The sequence below is a fragment of the Lepidochelys olivacea genome (genome assembly GCF_965140295.1).
Source record: "Lepidochelys olivacea isolate rLepOli2 genome assembly, chromosome: 5".
Classification (NCBI taxonomy): domain Eukaryota; kingdom Metazoa; phylum Chordata; order Testudines; family Cheloniidae; genus Lepidochelys; species Lepidochelys olivacea.
In genome coordinates this window covers 15,848,343-15,871,453 of record NC_140415.1, presented here as the reverse complement: position 1 = coordinate 15,871,453, position 23,111 = coordinate 15,848,343, and the positions used below count along the sequence as shown (strand labels likewise).

Below are 23,111 nucleotides of genomic sequence, written 5' to 3'. Positions count from 1 at the left end.
ACAAGCAGTGCCTGCTTACAATAAACTATCACTGCAGAGTGAATGTGGGCTTTCACCTGGTAAAGAAATGTTGCTGAGTTGTATCGTAACAACAGATGGGGAAATGCCAGCATTGTAACAACAGACAGGGAAATGCCACATGAGAAAAGTGACATTTAAGTGCTTTATTTTACAGTCAGAACCACAGTAATTTTTTTATTCTTAACAATGAGGGAATTCCATATTCTACAGTATTCAGAGTGACTAATATCACTGAGCTACGTCTGTACAGTAGATGTCTAGATATCTGTACAGTACTTACACAATATTTAGCACCATCTGACTAATTCATAAAGATATTTATGAAGTTTAAGTATAAGTTTGTGCATATGGACTAGTATAGACAAAGTTACTGAGCATTCATCTTAGATGAGCAGATTGTTAGTTGAATGCTATAAATTAAAAGGGTAGCTGTGTGTGGTCTGTTGGTTAGAGCAGGGGACCGGATTTCGGGAAATCTGGGTTCCTTTTCAACTCTGTCACTGCTTTGCTGTGGACTTGGGCCACTTACTTCTGTGCTTCAGTTTCCCCCTCTGTAAAATGGGATTATTTCTTACAAAACTCACTGGAATACTGGTTTATTTGAGGATCCTAAACAGTTTTACACAGTATTACGATTATGCATCTAATACTGTAGTAGGCTAATGGATTTTTACAGTCTGTAAATTTATGATATTGGAAAAATAAATGACTAAAGTGTCATCAAAAGAATACAATAAAAAAAAAAAGCTGTTGTTTTTTGACCTAGTAAAGCAAAGAGGAAAAAATGTAATGAATTTAAGGTCCCTTGTATAACTATACTAACAGTAGCTTCCCAAAGTAATTTTTTTCATTCCTGGTACCTTAGAGTTCCCCCTAGTGTCACAAAGTATACGCTGATTTATTATTGCATTTTGTATTTGCTTATTTACCTAGCACTACATATGATGAACTGCTTTCTTATTAAAAAGAAACCATTTTGAACAGTTCTTACTGGCTTTTCAGCTGCTGCGCTAGGTTATTGGTATTTCTCCCTCTTTCAGGTGGCTGTGCGTTTGGGGAAACCTTATACATATTCTGAAATAAAGTACAAATAATATGTACATAAATGAAGACATTAGTTCCATATCTGGATTCTGAGGATGTTATCTGCTTTAGCTTTGTTATGGTTTATGAAGGACCTTTAGCATTACAGCCTGATGTACAGTTGGGCTTACTGTTATTCCTTATTGATTGTGCACAACACTAGATGGCCCACATCGACTTCTTCCATCCACAAACATAACTTTATTTAATCAGTAGAAATTATTGTTGTAAAGTTAATTGTAATCCACTTTCAAAGAATCACCTTCCATGGTCATTCAGAATAATCCATGCTTCCTGTGATTCCAGCCCTTCTCCTTATGTGTCATTCACCTTGAGGTTGAGAGAGCAGCTACCTTTTTTCAAGGTCACCTTGGCAAAATTCTTCCAAGGTCTCCTAAAAGCCGCCCTGTAAGTCACTATTGTGTACAGTCTGCTTTCCTACTCTCTCTCTCTCTCTCTCTCTTTTTTTTTTTTTTTTAGCATCTGTTCTCTAGTGTTTCTAGCCAGAGGCCCATATTTTAGTAAAAAGCACTCCTTGATTTTAATGTAGCTAACTTAGATACCTGGGATCTTGGCACAAACTGAGAACATAGCATTGCAGTACACCATAGTCTTGCTATAATGAACTAAAACATTAACACCTGCTGCAAGATTTCTGCTCTTTCTAAAGGGAAAAGGTTGTACAATGTATTAGAATAATGATGTGTGGGAAAATATTGTTGCCATTGGGCACTCACTATCTTTTATAAATATGTAAGCATTTTGTGTTCGGCAGATCATTGAATGCACAGTTTTTGACAGCAAATTATTAGATAGAGTATAGTAGTGTCTCATCTGAAAGATGGTACCTACTCATTTTATGTATAGTGTGTGATCTATGCAAGCGAGTCCAGCTTGTGCTTTCTCAGCAGACTATATTTTAGGTTTAAAGAGCTTCATATTGTTGTATTTAGCATCAATTCAAGTGCCCAGTGGCAACTTTTGTGTTCCAAAGAGTGTATAAGAAGAAAGGCTGTTAGAAGAGCATACTGTTGCAATTACAGTGCTCGGCTTATAATGAGGAAAGTTATAGAACCAAGCATAAGAGGGAAATTGAAACATAACAATGGCATTTGTCTCCCTTCTATGGCTAGACCACATAGGGTCGTCTTCTGCATTCAGAAATTTCTATCTAATGCACTTGGTTATTTAGTACAAGCAGAAGAGGTTCATGTTTTTAAGCCCAGAGGTCCTGGGTTCAATCTCTGCAGATGACCTAGTCACTGCTGTTATTACTTAATGTTTTGGTGACTGTAAAATTCAAGACTATATTGTATTTTAAGAGTAAAATGAAATAAATATTATCCATTAGTTTAATGAGATTCTGAACTCTGTTAATAATTTATTTTTCCTTTTGTTACCTGTGCCATGGTGTACTAGCCACTTCACATTCTACTTGGAATTAAATTCTAACACTGTGTAGAGGATTGGATGACTTGTGAACTAACAATGGGATAGTGAGTTTTTCATCTGTAGGGGTGAAATCTTGGCTCTATTGGAAGTCAGGTAAAAACTCCAGTTGACTTTAGTGGGGTCAGGGTATTCACCCTAGGTGGTTGTTTTCTGTCTGGCCTAGAATTTTGAGTGAAAGTAGTTGATATCAGGTGGCTGTCCAGCATCCTGTGGAAATGAGTTGACTTCATTTGTTCTTTGCTGACAGCAGGTAACCATATCTCAGAATCTTCTATCACATTTTTAGCTCCTTATTGTGAGTCTTAGCAGAGAAGCAGAGGACTGAACAGACACATCTGAACCTAGAGAGTTAATCTCTTGTCAATCAGACACATTAGTGAAGTTTTTGCTGCCTGTACCATGCTGTTTCTGTGGGTAGAAAGTTTATCTTCATGGCCTTCAATCCAGTGCCATTCATACACACAAAATTCACTTGAAATAGATATGTGATGGTTTGTCCCCCTTTAGGATGCCACCTGATGTGCTGAGATACCACTGAGCCTGTCTGTTACGTCAGCCTGGGTATCCTTTTTACCTGTCTTGCTGAGCCAAGAAATTCTATTAAGCCTCCTCCAGCGCACACACAAGGAGGGCCACACCAAACTGCAGAATGGAACAGACACTGAGATTAGTTCTGCGAAGGCTCAGCTTAAGGGACTTGTCTCCAGCACTCAGGTGTCCACTTCTCTTGGTGTGCAGACCCAAAGATATATTATGAAATCTGTCTCCTCCCTCAATGTGGAGGAAGGGATGCACAACCTCTTAACACCCCTGCCCCACCCCGAATTGTGAATTGTACAACTGGGGTTATATTATAAACAAGAAATAAGTTTATTAACTACAAAAGGTGAATTTTAAGTGACTATAAGAGATAACCAACGGAACAAAGCAGATAACTGAGCAAATAAAATGAAATATGCAAGCTAAGCTCAAGATACTTTAAGAAACAGGTTACAAAATGTAATTTCTCATCCTAGATATTGTCACAGGTAGATTACAGAAAGTCTTGAAAGGCAGCTGCACTGGCCTGCAGCTGGAGATTTTAGGTATTTCCACTCACAGACTGGATGTCCTCCCAGCCTGGGTTCAGTCCGTCTCCCCTCAGTTCACTTCTTGCTTTCAGGTGTTTTTTCAATGTCTCTTTGGGTGGGGAGGCAGAGGAGAACCACAATGATGTCACTTCCCTGCCTTAGATAGCTCTTGTGTGTGATGGGAACCCTTTGTCTCCCAGTGGAAGAACACTGGCATTCCAAGGGGTGGATCCAGTACCAGGTGACTCAGACCCATGTCTCTGCAGGCCTGTGGCAGCCATACTTGTAGGCTGTCTGGAGTGTCCATAGGAAGACTAAGCTCTTTCACAGTTCATTGCCTCTGCCGTTGGCCCATTAGCCCTGTCTGGCTTTTCCATTGTTGTATCTGAAGGGCTGGTTGGGGGTGACACCCAAAGTAACACATTTGAAATACAGATACATAGTTAATATTCCTAACTTCAGATACAGAAATGATATCTGCATACACATTGGATAATCACATTCAGTAAATCATAACCTTTCCAACAGTACCTTACAAGAGCCATCTTACCTAAAGTATATCTCAGTTATGTCAGATCCATATTATAAGCATATTTTCATAAAGAATATGGAAAGAAATGTCAGAATATGTACCAACATAACTGTAAATCCATGTAGCCCATTCCCTGACCTGCAGCAGAAACTCTTATTTTTTCTGTATCACCCAGTTACAGTTCATTGAGCTGCTAATCATAACTATAAAATATTACAGTAACTGCAGAAACCCCCCAAAACTGCTCATGGAATGTGACTGAGAATTTCAAGTGAAAAGGCAGGAAATTAAAAGCTACAGTTTCTCTGAAAACACACTTGATCTTTTGCATATGTAGTGTTTTCTGTTACTGCATATTTCCATGCAAACAAGTGTTTAATGGAAAAAACACAGCAGCTATATTTACTACAGCCATTTGATGAGTACAGAAACTTTCATTAATCACATAGTGGAACTTAAACATTGAAATTGCCAGTGTGGAATCATGAATCAAGAAAATGCAGCCTGATGAAACTGTGTCAATTAAAGTAGATCAGACTGTGACCCAGAGAATAGCAGCTTTTCTGGGGGTCTTTTTTATAGTAAACCAAATGGAAACACCTTCTCTTTTCCCCTCCTCCCAGAGCATCAACAAAACACAGATTACTTTTAAAAAGAGCCATGGAAAATTGTCTCTCTTCTTGCAGACCTTACCCATCAGGTTGACAACGTGGCTGATTTTTGCTTCATTTTATATTTACATTTTTGCATATAGGGGATTTTAAAGAAGTAATGTAATGATTTAGTCCTATTTCACAAGTGGTTTGGAAATACTTATTTTATTACTTGTTTTTAGATTTTCATCTAGGACTGCTGGAGGGGGAAGCCTATGAGCTCTGGGCAGCAGCAGAGAAGCAGGCAGCAGCAGGAAGTGAGGCTGCCTCCTGATTAGCTTCCTCACCAGTGACCTTCAGGCTGCAGCTAGCAGAGGCTATGGTTTCTCCTGTGTGAGCTGCCTCAGACTTCACATGCTGCTGCCAGTGTAGGGACAAGAAAGTTGCTCTACAAGGCGGCAGACACTCAGTGTGCATGCATACAGCTGGGAACAGACAGGGCAAGTAGCCCAAGGAAATGACTAACCAGTCAGACACATGCCCAGTTGCCCAGCAGCTCAGGTTGAGTGTCAGTTCTACTACAACATGCCCGCTCCCTGTTGATGCATGCATGTGTGATCTGTAGCAAAGAAACTTCTTGGATTGGTTGATTGAGTCACACCACATATTTTCAAAATTGCAGCCATCATTTAGTGGAGCTGAGTTAGTGGAGGTTTTCCAGGTTTGCAGCCATCATTTAGTGGAGCTGAGTTAGTGGAGGTTTTCCAGGTCCAGGAAGACAGTGCTAAATATTAATAAAAGTGATTTGGGCCATATCTTTGTATGTAGTATAACAAGTGTAGGCTAATGCTTTCCTTGACTTGTCCACTGTTAATTGCAACCTCACAGGTACTGTAGAGATGATGTGAGTTAGTGACTATGTAGGGACCGGGCACGATGGAGTTGTAATCTGGGCTCTGTCATTGACTGGTTCTGCACTAGATTTGTCTTCCCAAAATTTTCCACCATTGCTACCACTCGTAGTAACAAACAGTAGGGGCACTAATGCACACCATCAACCAGCTGTTGTTGCAGCTCAGATCAAGTGTAGAAAGCACAGTGGTTAAAATCGTGATGGCTGCCAGTGCTTTGTCTACCTAGAGCAGTGGCTCTCATCCTTTCCAGGCTACTGTACCCCTTGCAGGAGTCTGATTTGTCTAGCATACCCCAAGTTTCACCTCACTTAAAAACTACTTGCTTGCCAAATCAGGCCTAAAAATACAAAAGTGTCCCAGCACACTATTACTGAAAAATGGCTTGCTTTCTCATTTTTACCATATAGTTATAAAAGAAATCAATTGGAATATAAATATTGTACTTACATTTCAGTATATGGTATATAGAGCAGTATAAACAAATCATTGAATGAAATTTGTTTGCACTGACTTTGCTAGTGCTTTTTATGTAGCCTGTTATAAAACTAGACAAATATCTAGATGAGTTGATGTACCCCTGGAAGACCTCTGCGTACCCCAGGGATACACGTACCCCTGGTTGAGAATCGCTGTGTCTCTTTCTATGTCTGCAACTGGTGGAGCTGCACCAGTATTAGCAACAGTACGGCACACTAAGAAAAATGCCTAGTTGGCTTTGGGCAAGTCGTTTAGCCTCTCCAGTGTCTGTTTTTGCCATCTGCATCATGGGTGGTTTAGAAAATATTAAATGCTAAGTATTATTCCTATCACAAAATCCTATAAATAAAATAACCCATGTTTTGAAGAATTTACATAGCTGGTTTGTTAAATGGTGTTTAAGCCTTACCTCTGAATTTTCTGTCTCTGTGTTATTGTTTATTACTTTAGCATGGTTACTAAGACTAGATGATGTACCTCTGATTTCCCTCCATGCAAATTGGTTCGAATGTTATCTGGATTCACTTATCCCCTGTATGATTCGAGAGGGTACATCTCTCCTTTAATCAAGCATCTAATCTGTTAATATGAATGAGTAGGGTGTGTATTGTGTCTATCTTACTATTGAAAAAACATTGTTTATGAAAATACCTAGTTTTCCATTTTTATAGCTCTCTCTCACGTTATAGATTTGGCATGCATCCGTTTCATTGTCTTGGCAAGACAAAAATTAAACAAGAATGCATATGTCCCAGTCTGGAAAAGGATACATAAATTGTTTTAACAGAGTGCCATTGGTTACAGTAATTAACTAAAAAGGGATAACTTCTTGCATAATACATGAACATGCTAGAGGCAGATGTTTATCCTTTATGCTCAGTGGACATCTTCATGTTCTGTACATTTATAATAGTTCAAATCACATTCAACTCTACCCTAACAAAATGTGTTTACTATATGATGGAAAGATTCTTCTGACGTGCCCTTGATTTTATTTTTATTTCCAATTGCTAGGAAGAATTTTTAGAATACTTTGTAAGTTTTGGTCAGTTTATCAATTTTGCAGTGTTAGCATTTCCAACATTCAAAAAGTTAGGTAATTCCAAACTGAAACTTATCTTAGATTACATTACCTAGGGTTCATTTTTGGCTGTGGTTTTAAGTCCAAGGTTAAGTATGCTCATTTACTAATCCTGGTTTGTTGCTAACAGGAGCTACATTGTGTTACTCGTGGGGGATTCTATATAAAGGAAACCATGTTTCCGTAATAAAAAACGGATTTCCTTTAGAATGTGCAGTTCACTAGGTGACAATTTTAATGTGTTTTTAATAAACCAGTTGTGGAAAGAAATAATTTTGCTTTATTGTGAGTAGTCCTTATAGTGTGCTGCTTTAAACTGAGCCCTGAAATTAGGAGCAAACTCAGGTTAAACAGAATAGCACGAGTACTACTATACAGCGCTACCATAATTTGATTACGTTGAGCTTGTTGTAAGACATGTTTAATTGAACATATGAAGTACACCAATGTTTGGGAATTTTTTAATGCTCTGCTGCCCTTTATCTGATAGGCTGAAGGACAAGATTTGCCTGCTGTGAAGCATTATAAATAGAAAAATGAGAGTAAATTATGTTCCAAAGTATCTTTCTCTAATATGAAATGTTAAATTAAACACAGACACACCCTGCTGACTCAAGAATACATCTGAAACTTGCTTAGAGCTGTGACATTTTAATCTCCAAGGGTTTGTAATTGAGTTTTGCTCCATAAGAGAATTTTTTTTAAATTATGTTGTATGAATGTAAAACATTGGTGCTCTTATTAATTAGAAATACCTGGAATTCTTTTAAGAGACATTTTTTGAAGCACCAAGTGTGAGGTGAGTATTTTATATCTTGCCCTGGATGCATTTATGAGTTAAACAGTGAAGAACTCTTGTTCTAGCAAATAAAACCCTATTGGATTTCTTTGGAAGAGAATAATTCTTGATGGGCTCTGGCAGAGGCCTTGTTCTTAAAATGTGCTAAGCTTTGCACTAAATAAATACAGTTTTCCTTAAAAAGGGTTAAGTGATAATAAACTGGAGATTGAATTGCTTAAGTCTCCTAATGTAAAATGTGGACTGAATTCCTTTTGGAGGGAAGGCCATGATTTGGAATGATGAATAGTATGCATAGAGAAGTGTCCCTTCTGTTCTCCTGTCTAGAATTTATTAAAAAGATGCGAACTAACCTGTTCCTTTGGGCATTGTGGGCCTGTCATAAATGTAAAGGGAAGGGTGAACCCCTTTAAAATCCCTCCTGGCCAGAGGAAAAATCCTCTCACCTGTAAAGGGTTAAGAAGCTAAAGGTAACCTCGCTGGCACCTGACCAAAATGACCAATGAGGAGACAAGATACTTTCAAAAGCTGGGAGGAGGGAGAGAAACAAAGGGTCTGTGTGTCTGTCGGTATGCTGCTTTGCCGGGGATAGAACAGGAATGGAATCTTAGAACTTTTAGTAAGTAATCTAGCTAGGTATGTGTTAGATTATGATTTCTTTAAATGGCTGAGAAAAGAATTGTGCTGAATAGAATGACTATTTCTGTCTGTGTGTCTTTTTTGTAACTTAAAGTTTTGCCTAGAGGGATTCTCTGTGTTTTGAATCTAATTACCCTGTAAGGTACCCACCATCCTGATTTTACAGGGGTGATTCCTTTACTCCTATTTACTTCTATTTCTATTAAAAGTCTTCTTGTAAGAAACTGAATGCTTTTTCATTGTTCTCAGATCCAAGGGTTTGGGTCTGTGGTCACCTAGGGAAATTGGTGAGGATTTTTACCAAACCTTTCCCAGGAAGTGGGGTGCAAGGGTTGGGATGATTTTGGGGGGAAAGACCTGTCCAAACTACGTTTCCCAGTAAACCCAGTTAGAGTTTGGTGGTGGCAGTGGTGAGAGAGAGAGGTGGTGGCAAGGACAAAGGATAAAATTAATTTGTACCTTGGGGAAGTTTTAACCTAAGCTGGTAAAAGTAAGCTTAGGAGGTTTTCATGCAGGTCCCCACATCTGTACCCTAGAGTTCAGAGTGGGGGAGGAACCTTGACAGGGCCTGTTCTGCATCTCTATTGTTAAATCAGCTAAACAAATAAACTTCTTCAGAAATGTGGTCAGTGATTAAACCAGCTAAATTGTGTTGGCTCTTCCCCAGCTGCCTCATCTAGAGGGAAACTGGATTAAAAGTGCCTCCTTAGACTGGAGATCCTCAGCTAGTATAAATCGTCATAGCTCCATTGAAGCTCTCTCCTGCCGACAAACAATGGCTACATTGCATGCCTTTTAGCGGCATGGCTGTTGCGGCACAGCGTGTCGCTAAAAGGTGCATAGTGTAGACAAAGCCTTAGAGTGATGGGAGAACCTTCAGTTTAGGGGGTTTTAGTTTTGGACCATGATGTGATCTTACTCTGTTCATTTTTATTTATATGTAATCTTTTTTTACATGCATCCAGAGCATTTAATCAAATAAAAATAAATATATACAATTATGTAACTGGAATCCTTGAAAGTCCTTTGCCCCTCCTTGTTCTCTATGTATAACTGGGTCTATCACCTTACATTTTAACTGGAGACTATGAATCCTAAGGATCTACATTATGCATCTACTGTTTGGCACTCCTACGCCCACTCTCCATATTGTGGCAAAGCGCCATGATAGCCAGCTTTCCCTTCTTGTGGTTCTGCTGACTGCGTAAGGATACTTCATGGTTTATTGCATAGTAGGCTTGTGGGAGACTGTAACGGGTACTCTTTTGCTGCTCTGGTGCCTCCTAGTGGCCCATATGGGGATTAGCTTGCCGCATGGTCCGACGCTCCTTCCTTATTCAGCTTGTTGTCCCACTCACTTGCTCCATGGTGTCTCTCATGCTCCCAAAGGTGCAGCACTTTCCTCTTTGTGGCTTAGCCTTCTAGCCAAGTCACATTGAAGTTGCCCTCCCTTCCGGGGTATTATCAAAGTCTTCTTCCAAACTGTCCCTGGCAGTCCCCAGATCGGCTGCCCCTAGCATGCCACTCCCCCAGTGTAGAGGAACCTGGGCCCATCCTCTACACCGGGTTCCAGTACCGGAACCCTCCACACAGAAGCTTGGGTCTCTGTTCTGCCCGCCCTTGCTGCTCCTTGATTGGACTGCTTCCTACTCTGCCTATTACAGGCTCCTACTCTCTCCCCTTGAATCAGGGAGTGTGACTGTTTCTCCCCAGGTGAGCTTCATTCCTAGTTAAGCCTCATTTGCATCCTAGCTCTGCTCCAGATGCAGCCTCTGGCTAATTGGCCTCTGTTGCCTCAATTAACCCCTCCAGGGTTAGTGTACGGTGGATGCCCCATCAAAGAGACACAGTATTTGTTGGTTTGCTGCCAGGGTCCAAGTGTTTGGTTTGTTACGGTAAACGACTGTACAAACTTGCCATGGCAGTACTGGCTTGCCTTATGGGGTCACTGTGAGGTCAAATTAGCCACCCCTCCCCCAATATTGATAAATAAGCATTTACAAAACATAAGTCAAAAGGCTTATAAACCAGAATTCCCTCCGTTGTGTGCAGTCCTAACATTGTATTGCGCTAGTGCAAAAAACATGAAAGCAAAATAGTCTTGATTTATAATTCCCAGAAAACAGATATTGTAAGGCCAATGCACCTTTGCCATAAAATTAAAATACAGTTGCCTAAAAAGGTTCACCAAGCAGATACTCCTTACCTTTAAACTAGAAAATATATTAACCAGAGATTAAATCAAACCTGAATTAATATCCACAAACACCAACCTTCATCAGAATCCTCAACACCAAAAGCCCATAGGAGGTGATGGATCTTTTAACATGCCCTGAAGGGCCATTGAGATTCAAAGTGGAGAAATGACTAGTAATTGATGGTTCACAAGAAAAAGTGAAACTGACCACTCATCTTAATCACCCAAACTGAGTGAAATCAAACCGTTAGTAAGAGGTGGATGTTTCAGCACTCAGGAGTCAGGTTGACTGGACATAATTTTTAATTAGCTCAGGCTTTTAGTGTTCTTTGGCTCAGGGACAGTCTTAATTCTTGGTTTGTTCAGGGCCTAGCATAATGACATCCTGGTCCATGACTGAAACTCATGCGAACTACAATAATACACATAAATAACAACTAGTTGCCACTGAGGCCTAGTTTGCCCACAGGTTTTGTACCATTGATATCAGTTAGGGATGTGATCTTTCTACTGAAATACTTGTACCAGTACAGCTCCTGGTGTAGATGCAATTATCAGTATAAATATAAAGGTTCCTTATACCACAATAGCTTATTAACCTTCCCTACAGAAATAACCGTATTGGTATAAGGCACCTTTATTCAAACATAACTGTGGCCAGACTAGGGGAGACTGGGAGTTGTACATCTTTGAGTGCACCAGCATGGTTAGTGTGTAGACAAGGCACCAAGTGCTTTGAGCTTAACAGTGATATTGGCATACTCCCTCTCACATTAACATTATATCATTTTATTTGCCTGGTTGCTCCCATGCTAGTAATTTGATACCTAACTTTAAAAAGTTTCAGTATGAGTTGAATCTGTAGTTTCTTTTCATATGTTTGAAATTCCAGAGACAAAGAGTGTCCTTTTATTCTGTTTCAGGAGTGGAATGTGAAGACCTTATAGAAGAGTTGCTGTGTTGCCTCATTCAGCTCATTGTTGAAATTCCCCTTCTGTAAGTGCTTTTGACAGGGATTTCTGTTTGAAACTTGGGATTTGTACTCTGTGGAGGGAATGTGTTCCTCATAATTTCCAAGTTTACTGTGCAAAAAAGAATGATTTTATTTGAGCATTAGCCAATTGCAAGATCATCATGTCTCATATAAATAGTGATATATTGTCCTCTGGATCTGATCTAAGTATTTTACTGCCCTAGATAAACTGCAGGCATGCAGCCCTCCTCAGTCCATCTGTTCTGCCCTGTCCCATTTTACTTGGTAGTTTCATTTCTGACCCTGCACAGTACCTCTGGGAGTACACAGAAAGCACAGCTACTACATTCTGAAAAGGTGCTATGTGCTTGGGAACAGCGGCACTCACTGTTATGGTGCGGACAGGGGTGAGACTCGGCATCATTCCCCTTCAGGCGAAGACGGCTGTTACTATAGGTGCTAACCTGAAACTCCTGCGTGACAGAATTGTAATTGTGCCTGCCTGCAGCACAGGGACACAACAATGTGTGAGAGAACGGCTTCTTGCCTCCTGCACTTATGCAGGGTTCTGGGTTTTTAAATTAAAAATTATGTTGCTCTTTTTAATCTAAAAGGTAATGGTGATAAGCTCTATTTCCAAACTACAGTTGAATTGAAATCTGAATAATAAAGAAATTATTGGGCAGACTGTTTCTACAGATCTCCAGAAATCCAACAGATTTGGTACCATGTTTATGTGATACTGCATTTTCACAGTTTCTACCATGTAAAAAATGTACATTGATTACCTGTTCATCTGGGAGATGTGCCTGGAAACATTCTTCACTAGGGGCTGTCTTTTTGTTCTGTGTTTGTACAGTGCCTAGCACAATGGGGTACTAGTCCAGGACTGGGACTTCTAGGCACTAGGATAATACAAATAATAGGTTCTTTATCTTCTAACCTCATTTTTATGGAATGGTACTTGCTTTCTTTTATTTGAAATAATGTGTTCCCCACACCAGTCTCTCTTAATTTTAAACTTCATTTCTCCAGTATAAATTTTAACAAGGCAGCTTTGGTCAACATTAACTTTTCATGTGTGTGATCACCTGGTAGCTTGTGCCTAAAATACGTATTGCCCAAACTGAAATGTAGTCAATTCTGAAAGAACTTCAGTGGAATCCATGTTTCTAACTTTTCTCAGATTATCTGTTGCTGTATGCATTTCACTTCATTGTTGCAGACTCGGGGCTCGTCTCTACTACTGGGTCGACCTAAGTTACACTACTCCAGCTACGTGAATAACATAGCTGGAGTCGACTTACCCCGCTGTCTTCACTATGCAGAGTTGATGTGAGGCGCTCGCCTGTTGACTTCCCTTACTCTTCTCTGAGAGCTGGAGTACTGGGCTCGACCAGAGAGCGCTCTACCATCGATTTAGCGGGTATTCACTAGGTCCGCTAAATCGATCCCTGCTGCAGTGTCGATCTCCCGATAGTGGAGACCAGCCCTCAGTGTTTACATTGCTAATTGTGCTTCTGATTGGAAAGCTGACAAATCTGTTTGCTTATTTAGCTGTTTGATAAAGATACAACTGTTTTTGAAATATTGTGCTCATTAAATAGAATTCTGTCAGCGTTACACCAGTGTTTTGGGCTGTCACTGTTTCATGAATTAATGGTATGATTTAGAGTGTCAGTCTGCAGAGCAAAGAGGCATTGTCAATGCTTCCTGAAACTGTTACACTTTTTGTTCAGAACAAATTAGAGGAAATACTAAGAGGTGAAAGGGCTGAGACACATGGAGGCATTCATAAGTCCTGTATCTTTTTGTTGGAAGGCAGTCCACTATCATATACTGTGTGGAGCCCAATGTCATATATTCTGTCATTCTAGTTGTAAACATATTCTACAGCCAAAGTTGACTTAACCCTTTTCAACAGTTGGACCCTAGTGTCAGCGTCTCCACCTTTTCTGTGAATATACCTGTTCGGTATAGTAGTAGTTGTTGAAAGCCACAATCACACCAGCAGCAATATAGGAAGAAACATGTAGTGGGTTGATGGAGTCTTTACATACTTTAAAAAAAACACTTAGCTCTGTGGGAATAGGGTTGCCAGGTGTCTGGTTTCAACTGGAATACCTGGTCGAAAAGGGACCCTGGCAGCTCTGGTCAGCATTGCTGACTGGGCCGTTAAAGGTCCGGTTGGTGTGGGGCTGGCAGATTCCCTACCCAGCTCCACGCGGCTCCCGGAAAGCAGCTGGCATGTCCCTCTGGCTCCTAGGCATAGGGGTGGCTACAAGGGAAACCGCAATCACTCTGCAGCTCCCATTGGCTGGGAACTGCGGCCAGTGGGAGCTGCGGGGGCAGTGCACAGAGACACCTGGCCACGCCTCTGCCTAGGATCCAGAGAGACATGCTGGCTACTTCCTGGGAGCTGCCTGAGGTAAGCGCTGCCTGGAGCCTGCACCCCTCGCCCCCTCCCACACCCAAACTCCCTTCCGGCATCCGCACCCCCTCCTGCACCCCTGTCCCAGCCCAGAGTCCCCTCCTGCACCCTGAACCACTCATTTCTGGCCCCACCCCAGAGCCCACTCCCCCAGCCTAGAGCTTGTACTCCCTTCCACACCCCAACCCCCTGCCTCAGCCTGGAGCTCCCACACTCTGAACTCCTTGGCCTTACCCCCTAACCCCCTCCTGAACCCCAGACCTCTCATCCCCAGCCCCGCCCCAGAGCCCACAACCCCAGCTGGAGCCTCATTCCTCTGCTGCACCCCAACCCCCTGCCCCAGCCCAGAGCCCCCTCCTGCACCCTGCACCCCTCATTTATGGCCCCACCCCAGAGCCTGCACCCCCAGCCTAGAGCCCATACTCCCTCCCACACCCCAACCCCCTCCTCAGCCCAGACCCCCTCCCACACTCCGAACCCTTTGGCCAAACCCCAGAGCCCACACCCCCAGCTGGAGCCCTCACCTCCTCCTGCACCCCAAGCCCAGAGCCCCCTCCTGCACCCTGAACCCCTCATTTCTGGCCCCACCCTGGAGCCTGCACCCCCTCCCGTACCCCAACTCCCTGCTCCAAGCTGGTGAAAATGAGATAGTGAAGGTGGGGGAGAGCGAGCGATGGAGTGAGTGGGAGGAGGGCCTCGGAGAAGGGGTGGGTCAGGGGCAGGACCTTGGGGAAGGGGTGGGGCAGCCGGAAGGTTGTTCGGTTTTGTGTGATTAGAAAGTTGGCAACATTTTGGGAAACATTATAGTTTAGTTTCTCTTTAGCTATATCTTCACTGCAATTAAAAATCAGTGACTGGGCCAAGTCAGCTGACTTGGCTCGCAGTGCTGTTTAATAGAGGTGTAGATGTTTGAGCTCTGGGACCCTCCCACCTCACAGGAGACTGGAGTCACGGCTCCAGGCTGAGCTCAAATGTCTACACTGCAGTTAAACAGCCCCTTAGCCTAAGTCCCATGAGCTCGAGTCAGCTGGCATGAGCCAACTGCAGGTGTCTAATTGGAATATAAACTTACATTCTTTATGTTTGTACTCTTGACTCTGTGAGTAATACACATGCAAAATATTTATATAGATCACAGGTTCTCAAACTTTTTTTGCTGAGACCCCCCACACCTTAAAAATATTTCAGGTGGTGGCAACCCCCTGCCCCCATACCATGCCACCCTTACTTTGCCACTGCTAGTGGTGGCGCTGCCTTTAGAGCTGGGCACCCAGCCAGCAGCTGCTGCTCTCCGGCCGCCCAGCTCTGAAGGCAGTGCAGATGTAAGGGTGGCAATGCCGCCCTACAATAGCCTTGTGACCCCCTTGTGGTCAGGACCTACTATTTGAAATGCTGAGCTAGATTTTTTTTTTTTTTTAGCCAAAATATTCCTAAGGTAGTATGTTAAGATGCTGACAGTTTTGACCCATCTTAAGTACAAATATGGATACTTAAGAAAACGTTCATTTTGCTTACCTTTAACAATGTAAAACTGCTCCAGCCAGCAAGTTCTTTTGCGGGTCATTTGGTGGAGGGGACTACATGGAAAACTGCTCCCTCTAGTACACAATAAAAAAAAATCCTCATTGAGGATTTGCTCTTAGTTTAGTCTTTTCAAATTCAACTGTTGCTGAAGGTTGTCTTCCTAGTAGCTATAACATCATCCAGAGAGGGCTCAGAACTGCAAACTCTGTTGTGCTGTTTTTCAGAAAGATGTGGTACCGTTGAAAGGTGTTTTTTTTTTTTTTTTTTGGATTATGGTAACTTCAGATTTTTATCCAGCTCATCAAGTTCTTTGGCAGTTAAATTTTTCTCTACCTGCAAGTCAGATTTACCAAATCAATTTTTTCCTTATTTTGGGCATAAAAGGTGTTTAATTATTGCCTTGACAGAAATAAGTCTAGAAAATCCACAAATTTGTATGTGAATTTTGGAAGGTCAAGCCGTTTCAGTACAGAGGTTGTCTAAATCGACTAAGTTACATGTTCAGACTTAATGTGACTTGCCTGGCTTTCCAATAGCAGAGGACTTGGGGCCCATTCCACTACAAGGTGGGCAGCTTCTGCAACTTGTATTATTAGTGTCTCTGTAGTTGTGGTCTGTAAACCTGCTCTTGGATTTGAAGTCTCACTTCCATAGACCATCAGTATTCCAATGGGGAGTTCAGATTGGAAGCTCTGCTTAGTAGAGTATCCATTAGTAGTCATCAGTATACCTCCAGAGGACTGTCACTGCTAGCTGTTGCCCTACTCGGGGGTTCTGAATAGGCAATTTCATGAAGAAAAGGTTACTTACCAGTAACTGCTCTCTGAATATATCCCTTCTTTAGATCCTTACTTATACTGCATTCCTCCCCTTAGTAAAAGGTTTTAATGACCTGTCTTGGAGAAGTTGACGGATAGTTATATAGTAGCCTCCTTGTGTCCAGAATGCAGAACGGGAGTAACATTTTCATGTCCCCCAGCTGCTTTACTACTTAAATGGTTCTATGGCTCTCCTGGCAGGACATTTGACTCCTACAGAGGCAGTACATTCCACGCAGTTACTGGAAAGTAACTGTTTTCTCTGTGACTGCATTTCAGTGTGTTATTGCAAATTATCTCTTGGAGAACACATTATTCAGTAGAGAACCAGCCTGTTGTGAATGGAGCTGTTCAAACTCCATTACAGAGCGGAGAGAATACTTGAATTACAGACCATGGTGAAATTATTATTGTAAGATAAACTGAGGAAGACTTCTTCACAGAGGTTCAATCTCAGGTATCCCAGAGAGCTTCAGTTTGAATCGGATGTAGATGACTGAACAGACACTCTGGGGGCATGTAGGAGAGGAGTCTGAAAATTGCAATGGACAGCATAGCCTCCCAATTTTTTGGATCTATTTATTTGTTTAGAAAGTTTTTACAGGTTTACAAATCATTGCCATGTATCGGTCAGAGACAAAAAGATAATCATTAGAACCGTGAGCTTTTGTTTAGAGAAATGTTATACAATAATATAATCATCAGAGCTCTCTACTTAAGGTGTTATCTACTTATAGAGTGAGCCTCTTTAAGCTACAAGAATGTGATGTTTCTGGTGATTTTAGTAAATTGAGTGAAACTTCTGATTACACATTTATCAAACCAACCATATCTATCAAATGTAAATATTCAAAAACATTGGAGAGTTGTGCTGGGTTTTGGTGCAGGCAAATGTACTGAGCATTGAGTAAATGGTAACAAATATCTATTTGTCCTCTATTTTGGTGGATACATAATTGGTATTTTAATTTTTCCATAACTTACTATAGTTTTATTAACCATTCCTCTATGACTGGACTTTTTCCAGTAGTCTAGCAGCTGCTAGCAGATAAGAGATGAATTCTCTGTTACTTTTTGTGTGACCATTTGTACCAGGAAGCCCCAAGAGGATTAGAAAAAGATCATTTGGAATAGATAGCCAACAGTTTGTAATATTTGGTTATGAATTGCATTCCAATACTCTCTCTAATAACTGGACGTCCACCATACATACATGGAATCTCCTCCTTCACAACAGTTTCTCCAGCGTTTATCCCCCTTAAATCTATATATATACATTTTAACGTGACTAGTATGAAGTACCATTGAAACAGTATCTTAAAAACATTTTCTGTGATCACGCTACAGATTGAGGTTGCTGGTCTTCTTTGCCACATAAAATCCCATTCCTCTGGGGTAATTTGTCTATGCAGATCCTTTTTCTAGGGTGTTATATATGACCATTTTTTGTTAAGAAATTTGTATGCAAATATTGATATGAATTAGTTCTTTTGTTTCCTAATTGACCTGACACCACCGCTTCTATTAAAGTTAGCTTTCTGTATAAAACAACTTTCTAGAAAGTTAAGAGCCATAATGCCTAACTTAAAGATACTGACACCATGGTAGGAGTGGGCCAGTTAAAGTTAATTTTGATTTCTAAATAATTTAGAAAAGCTTTTTTTCAGCCTAGCCTAGTATTAATAACTTATGTGCTCCAGCAAAAGACAAAACAGAAATCTAGAACAACCTCCTACTCTCAAGTATACAAACACCTCCCACAAAATGTAAATGAAGAAACAAAATGTCTTGAGCCTTGTCTGGAAAGGATCCAGAGACGTATTCTGGGATATATGATGGGAGAACATTTCAGTGTTGTAGCCATGGATGGAGGAAGCCCCATTTTCTTGAAATTAGTGTCTACCTGAGGACTGCTTGCTGCCCGGTGCCTCATCATGGAAGTTGCCATCAGCTGGGTTGGAGCAGGTGGCATATGGATCATATGACAGCAGCCTATATTATTTAAGGCTTACTAATGAGACCTTGAATTACCCTTGCTGAATAACAGGCAGCCAGTGTCATTCACAAAATGCTAAGTGGAAAAGCTTTTAACATTTAAAACTTTTAATTTTAAAACATGAATATGGCCTAAAGAACATTATTGCTCTTTAAAAATCAGCATTGTGTAATCCCGGTAAGAGACAAGTTATTGTTCAACGCTGTTTGATTTATGGATGCCTCAGGTGTGTTGCAGATACTGGTCTTCCTTTGGTGGTCTTGTTACTATGCGCACCCAAAGGTGTGCATTAACAAGTATTACTACACTGGCCATTGTATAGTACTGCTTAAATATGTCATCCAATATGCTTTGTGTAGCAACTGTTACTAACATTTTGTTGTAAGATGGAGTTCCAAAAATGTTAAATTATAGAGGCATCTTTCAGCAGCTTGTTAGGAATTGGTGTACGTAACAGAACATCTGGTTATTATTAGTACATTTTCACTTCATTAAGAACTATAAATACATGTTGGGAAAAGAATGAAATACTCTGATCCAGTTACACCATTGTTAAGCAGCACCCTGTAGTGCCCACTGTAGGTTAGCGAACATTTCCATTACATTCCGTTATTTTCTGTAGTTTTAAAAAAAACCTGCTGTTGGCTAAAATCTTCCAAATTTGAAAATAATTAGGACCATTTTCAATTTAATAAGATTTTACTGGTTTAAGATGCTCTTTGCATTTCCTGGAATTTAAAAATGAAATGTAGCAGCTGGCAGGTTCACAGTGTGATCTAGATATAGTAACTTTTGAGAGAGATATTGCAAAATTATAGTGAGTATAATAGCATTTATATAGCACTTTATAATTTCATGGCACTGTAAAAAAAAACAAAAAAACAAAACCCATAAATAAATAATGAAAATTACAATTCCTTTTTTCTTTTTTTCCTCAGTAATCGTATGAAAGGGAGGAAGCTAAGCTTTTTTCCCCCTCCTTTACATTTTGAAAAGGTTGCTATATTGGATGCTAGTTTTGGTACTCTCCAAAAATAATTTAAAGACTTCCATTTAGATAGAGAACTACTTAGGAGACTTTACCAATGTCATGGTAGTTGTAGTATTTGAGAATTGTTTGACTATAACCCTTTATTTAGGAAAATCTATCTTAATTATAAAGGGAAAAAATCCTCCTAGTCAGTCTCATCTTTGAATATAACCGAAATGTCCAAATCATGAGACAGTTAGATTGTTCAGAACACAACCATCAGCACGCTGATTTCAAACCTCCTTCCCAGGTCACCATGGTTTAGTGATAACCTACTATAAAAACAGATAGCAAAAAGCTAGAATGTTGGTGGTGGTGGTCTGGTGATTAAGGTGTAAGACATTTCTGTGGTGGTGTGTCACAGGCTTGACTGGCCCTTTAAGGAAAGCTGGGCTTAACCTTGCCTGTGACCTAGCAGCTATCTCAGGTGTACCGGTGATCTAACAATGTACTGATAGTTACTGATCCCAGCTGAGTGTGTAGGAGCTTAATTATGATGCCAGATCTCAGCTTCAAGGGATGAGAGTGAGGACAACTTAAAAAAAGCTTTATGCTCAATAAATTTGTTAGTCTCTAAGGTGCCACAAGTACTCCTTTTCTTTTTGCGGATACAGATTAACATGGCTGCTGCTCTGAAACCTGTCATTCAGAATTCAGTTTCCTTTTGTAGTAACTTTAATGTGTGATCATATATGGCTAGGTATTTAGGCATTTGTCTTAAGTCTTCTCTTACATAAATGACAATATCTCAGATTTGGTTACAGCTAACATTTTCAGGAAAACCTGTGTTGTTGGTGTGAAGGATCAGCTGAAGCATTAAAAAAATGCTTGTATAGGGTTTTAATGAAATCCTCTCTTACCTATTTTTACCAGGATGAGATAGTTTATTGCCCAGATGGAAAAACTGAGGTACAGGGAGGCTGAGATTTGTGCCCACCACACAAGGAGCCAGAGATGATCTGGGAATAGAACTCATAAATCTTGATTCCCAATTCACTGACCTGTTCATTAGACGCACTCCCTTCCTATCTATGGAGGTGGGAGAACTAGATGGGAATATTTCCTGTTCTTTCATTTGAGAGAGAGTAGTAGAAAAGGCCAGTGGGTGCCATTTGTTTTCAATTCATATTTCTTGAGTGCATGTTTTAGAAATTTCCCAAATCTTTCAAGTCAGTTATAACTAGTGTAGTGTATTTCTTGACTGCCACCGTGTGCATTTTTGCCATCATTGGGTATAAATTTGGAAGTGATTCCAAGAGGAAATATTATGTTCACTTTGACCTATTGTACTTACATTCAGAGTCCAATGATCAGATACTCTACTTCTTTTCAGTGTTCAAAACTGATCTATTCTCTGTGGTGACTTTTCTTTCACCTTTCTTGTGGGCCCCGAGGAAGCATTCTAATAAAACCTGGTTCCTGTATGATTTGAAACTTTTTGTGTGACTCAGCCCTTTTGGCAACCATCCTTAATTAGAAAATTAGTTACATTTTAACCTTTTGATACTTATAGGAACCTGAATTGGCATGGTGAAAGTTCAAGAAAATAATTAAAAGGTGGGAAGCAGAGAGAGAGAGTTTGGTTCTTCTTCGAGTGATATCCCTATGGGTATTCCACTGTAGGCATGGCAGCCCCTGCACCTGGGATTGGAGATCTTCCTCAGCAGTGCCCATCGGACCGCAAATGCACACCTCCGCCCTCCCATGCTGTGAGTGGGATGTATATATAGTGCTGTGCAGTCTGTGCAGTCCAGTTCCTTCTCTACCGCCTTGTGGATGGAATCCACAGCAGAGTCTACTTCTCCTATTTCCTCAGTAGTTAGTGCCTTCCACGTTAGATGTCATGTAGTTAGTATTTTCTTCTTTCTTTTTCTTCTACTCTAAAAAAACAACACCCCCCAGTTTTTTGTTTTTCTTTACCTTTACAGTTTTATTTCATAGCTTAGGTTTCATTTCCCCCCGGCCCTTCACGACTGGGAAGCTTTTTTTCCTTCACCCTTCTGCCTCAGTCCCCCGGGCTTAAGAGGCATATCTTTTGTGGGGCCACCTTCCCAGTAATGGATGGCCACTTGCATTGTATTTGCTGTCTTGGAGAGGGACATGTTTCACAAAAATGTTCACTGCCATGGTCAGGGCCAGAAATGACTGGGGCATTTGCTTAAAACTTCTCATCATGGGGAAATCACTGGGGCCTGCATCAGACCTGGGCCCGGACTCTCTTCCTATGAGGCCCTCACGTTCTGCCAGGTTGAGGAATGAGGATCAGAAGACGAAGAGAAAGTTGTCCCTTTCTTGCTCGGGTGAGAAGAAACAGGCTCCCACCTCACATTTTGAGGCACAGCCCACCAGAACACCATCACCTGCAAGGTCAGTTGCCTCAACAGCATCTGACAGGGGACACAGCTCTAGGGCCCACCCAAGTACCTCTGGTATCAGAATATAGAAACAGTAACCAGACAGCCTAACCAGGCAGCCCTCGGCACAGTCAATCACATCTGGAGATCGAGACAGGCTGATTGCAGGAGCTATGGCACCAGCATTCTTTTCGGCACCGAGCAAGCCCTTGCTGCCAGTCAAATCTCTGGCTCCCTCTACTGACACCTTAGGGGAATACACCACTCCTTTGGCACCGAGTCATACATTGGAACCAATGGTCTTTTCCCCCCCTCCAGTAGACTTTAGATACTCAAAAGACCTTCTGATATCACACACTCCTGAGTCACTTCTTCGGCGTGACCTCCCCCCACTCTCCAGGCTCACAACACTCCTCCCTTTCTCCCCCACGGAGGACACATCCCTTCCCCAGCGATGAGGAGGAAGAACAGGAGGAGGAAGCTCCTCCTACATTACATTTCTTTTCCTCTTCACCTGATGAGGCTATCGTACCTCCACTCCCTACATCTGCCAAAAATTTTGGACATTTTCAAGACTTGTTCTGCAGAATTGCAGATTCCCTGCAGATTCCTTTGGAGGAAGTCAAGGATTAGCAGCATTAAACTGCTTGATATTCTTCACACTTCTTCTTCTTCTTCCAAGATCTCTCTACCAATCAGTGAAGCTCTTCTCAACCCCGCAAAAGTTCTCTGGCAGACCCCGGCATCCATCCCTATGACTTGCAAATGCACCAACAAAAAGTACTGCATTCCAGCGAAAGATGCTGAATTTCTATTCTCGCACCCTACCCCAAATTCTCTGGTGGTCAATACGGTGCAAGAGAGAGGCCACCATTACCAATCCTGTGCGAAAAGCCTTTGCCTGAGTTGTCCTGAACAGACTTGAGACCATTGCAAGCAGAATCTATCCTGAATCATAATGTGGCTTCAGAGCTGAAAGCTTTACTATTGACATGATCTTCTTGCTGAGACAGCTACAAGAGAAATGCGGAGAACAAAAAAAGCCCCTCTATATAGCCTTCATCGATCTCACAAAGCCTTTGACTTTGTCAGTAGAAGTGGACTATTCACACTTCTAGAAAAGATTG

The 23,111-nt window shown here is 41.2% G+C and overlaps 1 protein-coding gene across 3 annotated transcripts in view; it reads left to right on the top strand.

The window, feature by feature from the left end:
* DYM (dymeclin) overlaps window positions 1–23,111 on the top strand; it is a 385,616-nt gene that overhangs the window by 67,838 nt on the left and 294,667 nt on the right. For all 3 annotated transcript variants that reach the window (XM_084627911.1, XM_084627912.1, XM_084627910.1), the window contains one exon: window positions 11,782–11,854. In XM_084627911.1, coding sequence (XP_084484037.1) covers window positions 11,782–11,854 — 73 coding nt within the window. The remainder of the gene's footprint in view (window positions 1–11,781; window positions 11,855–23,111) is intronic.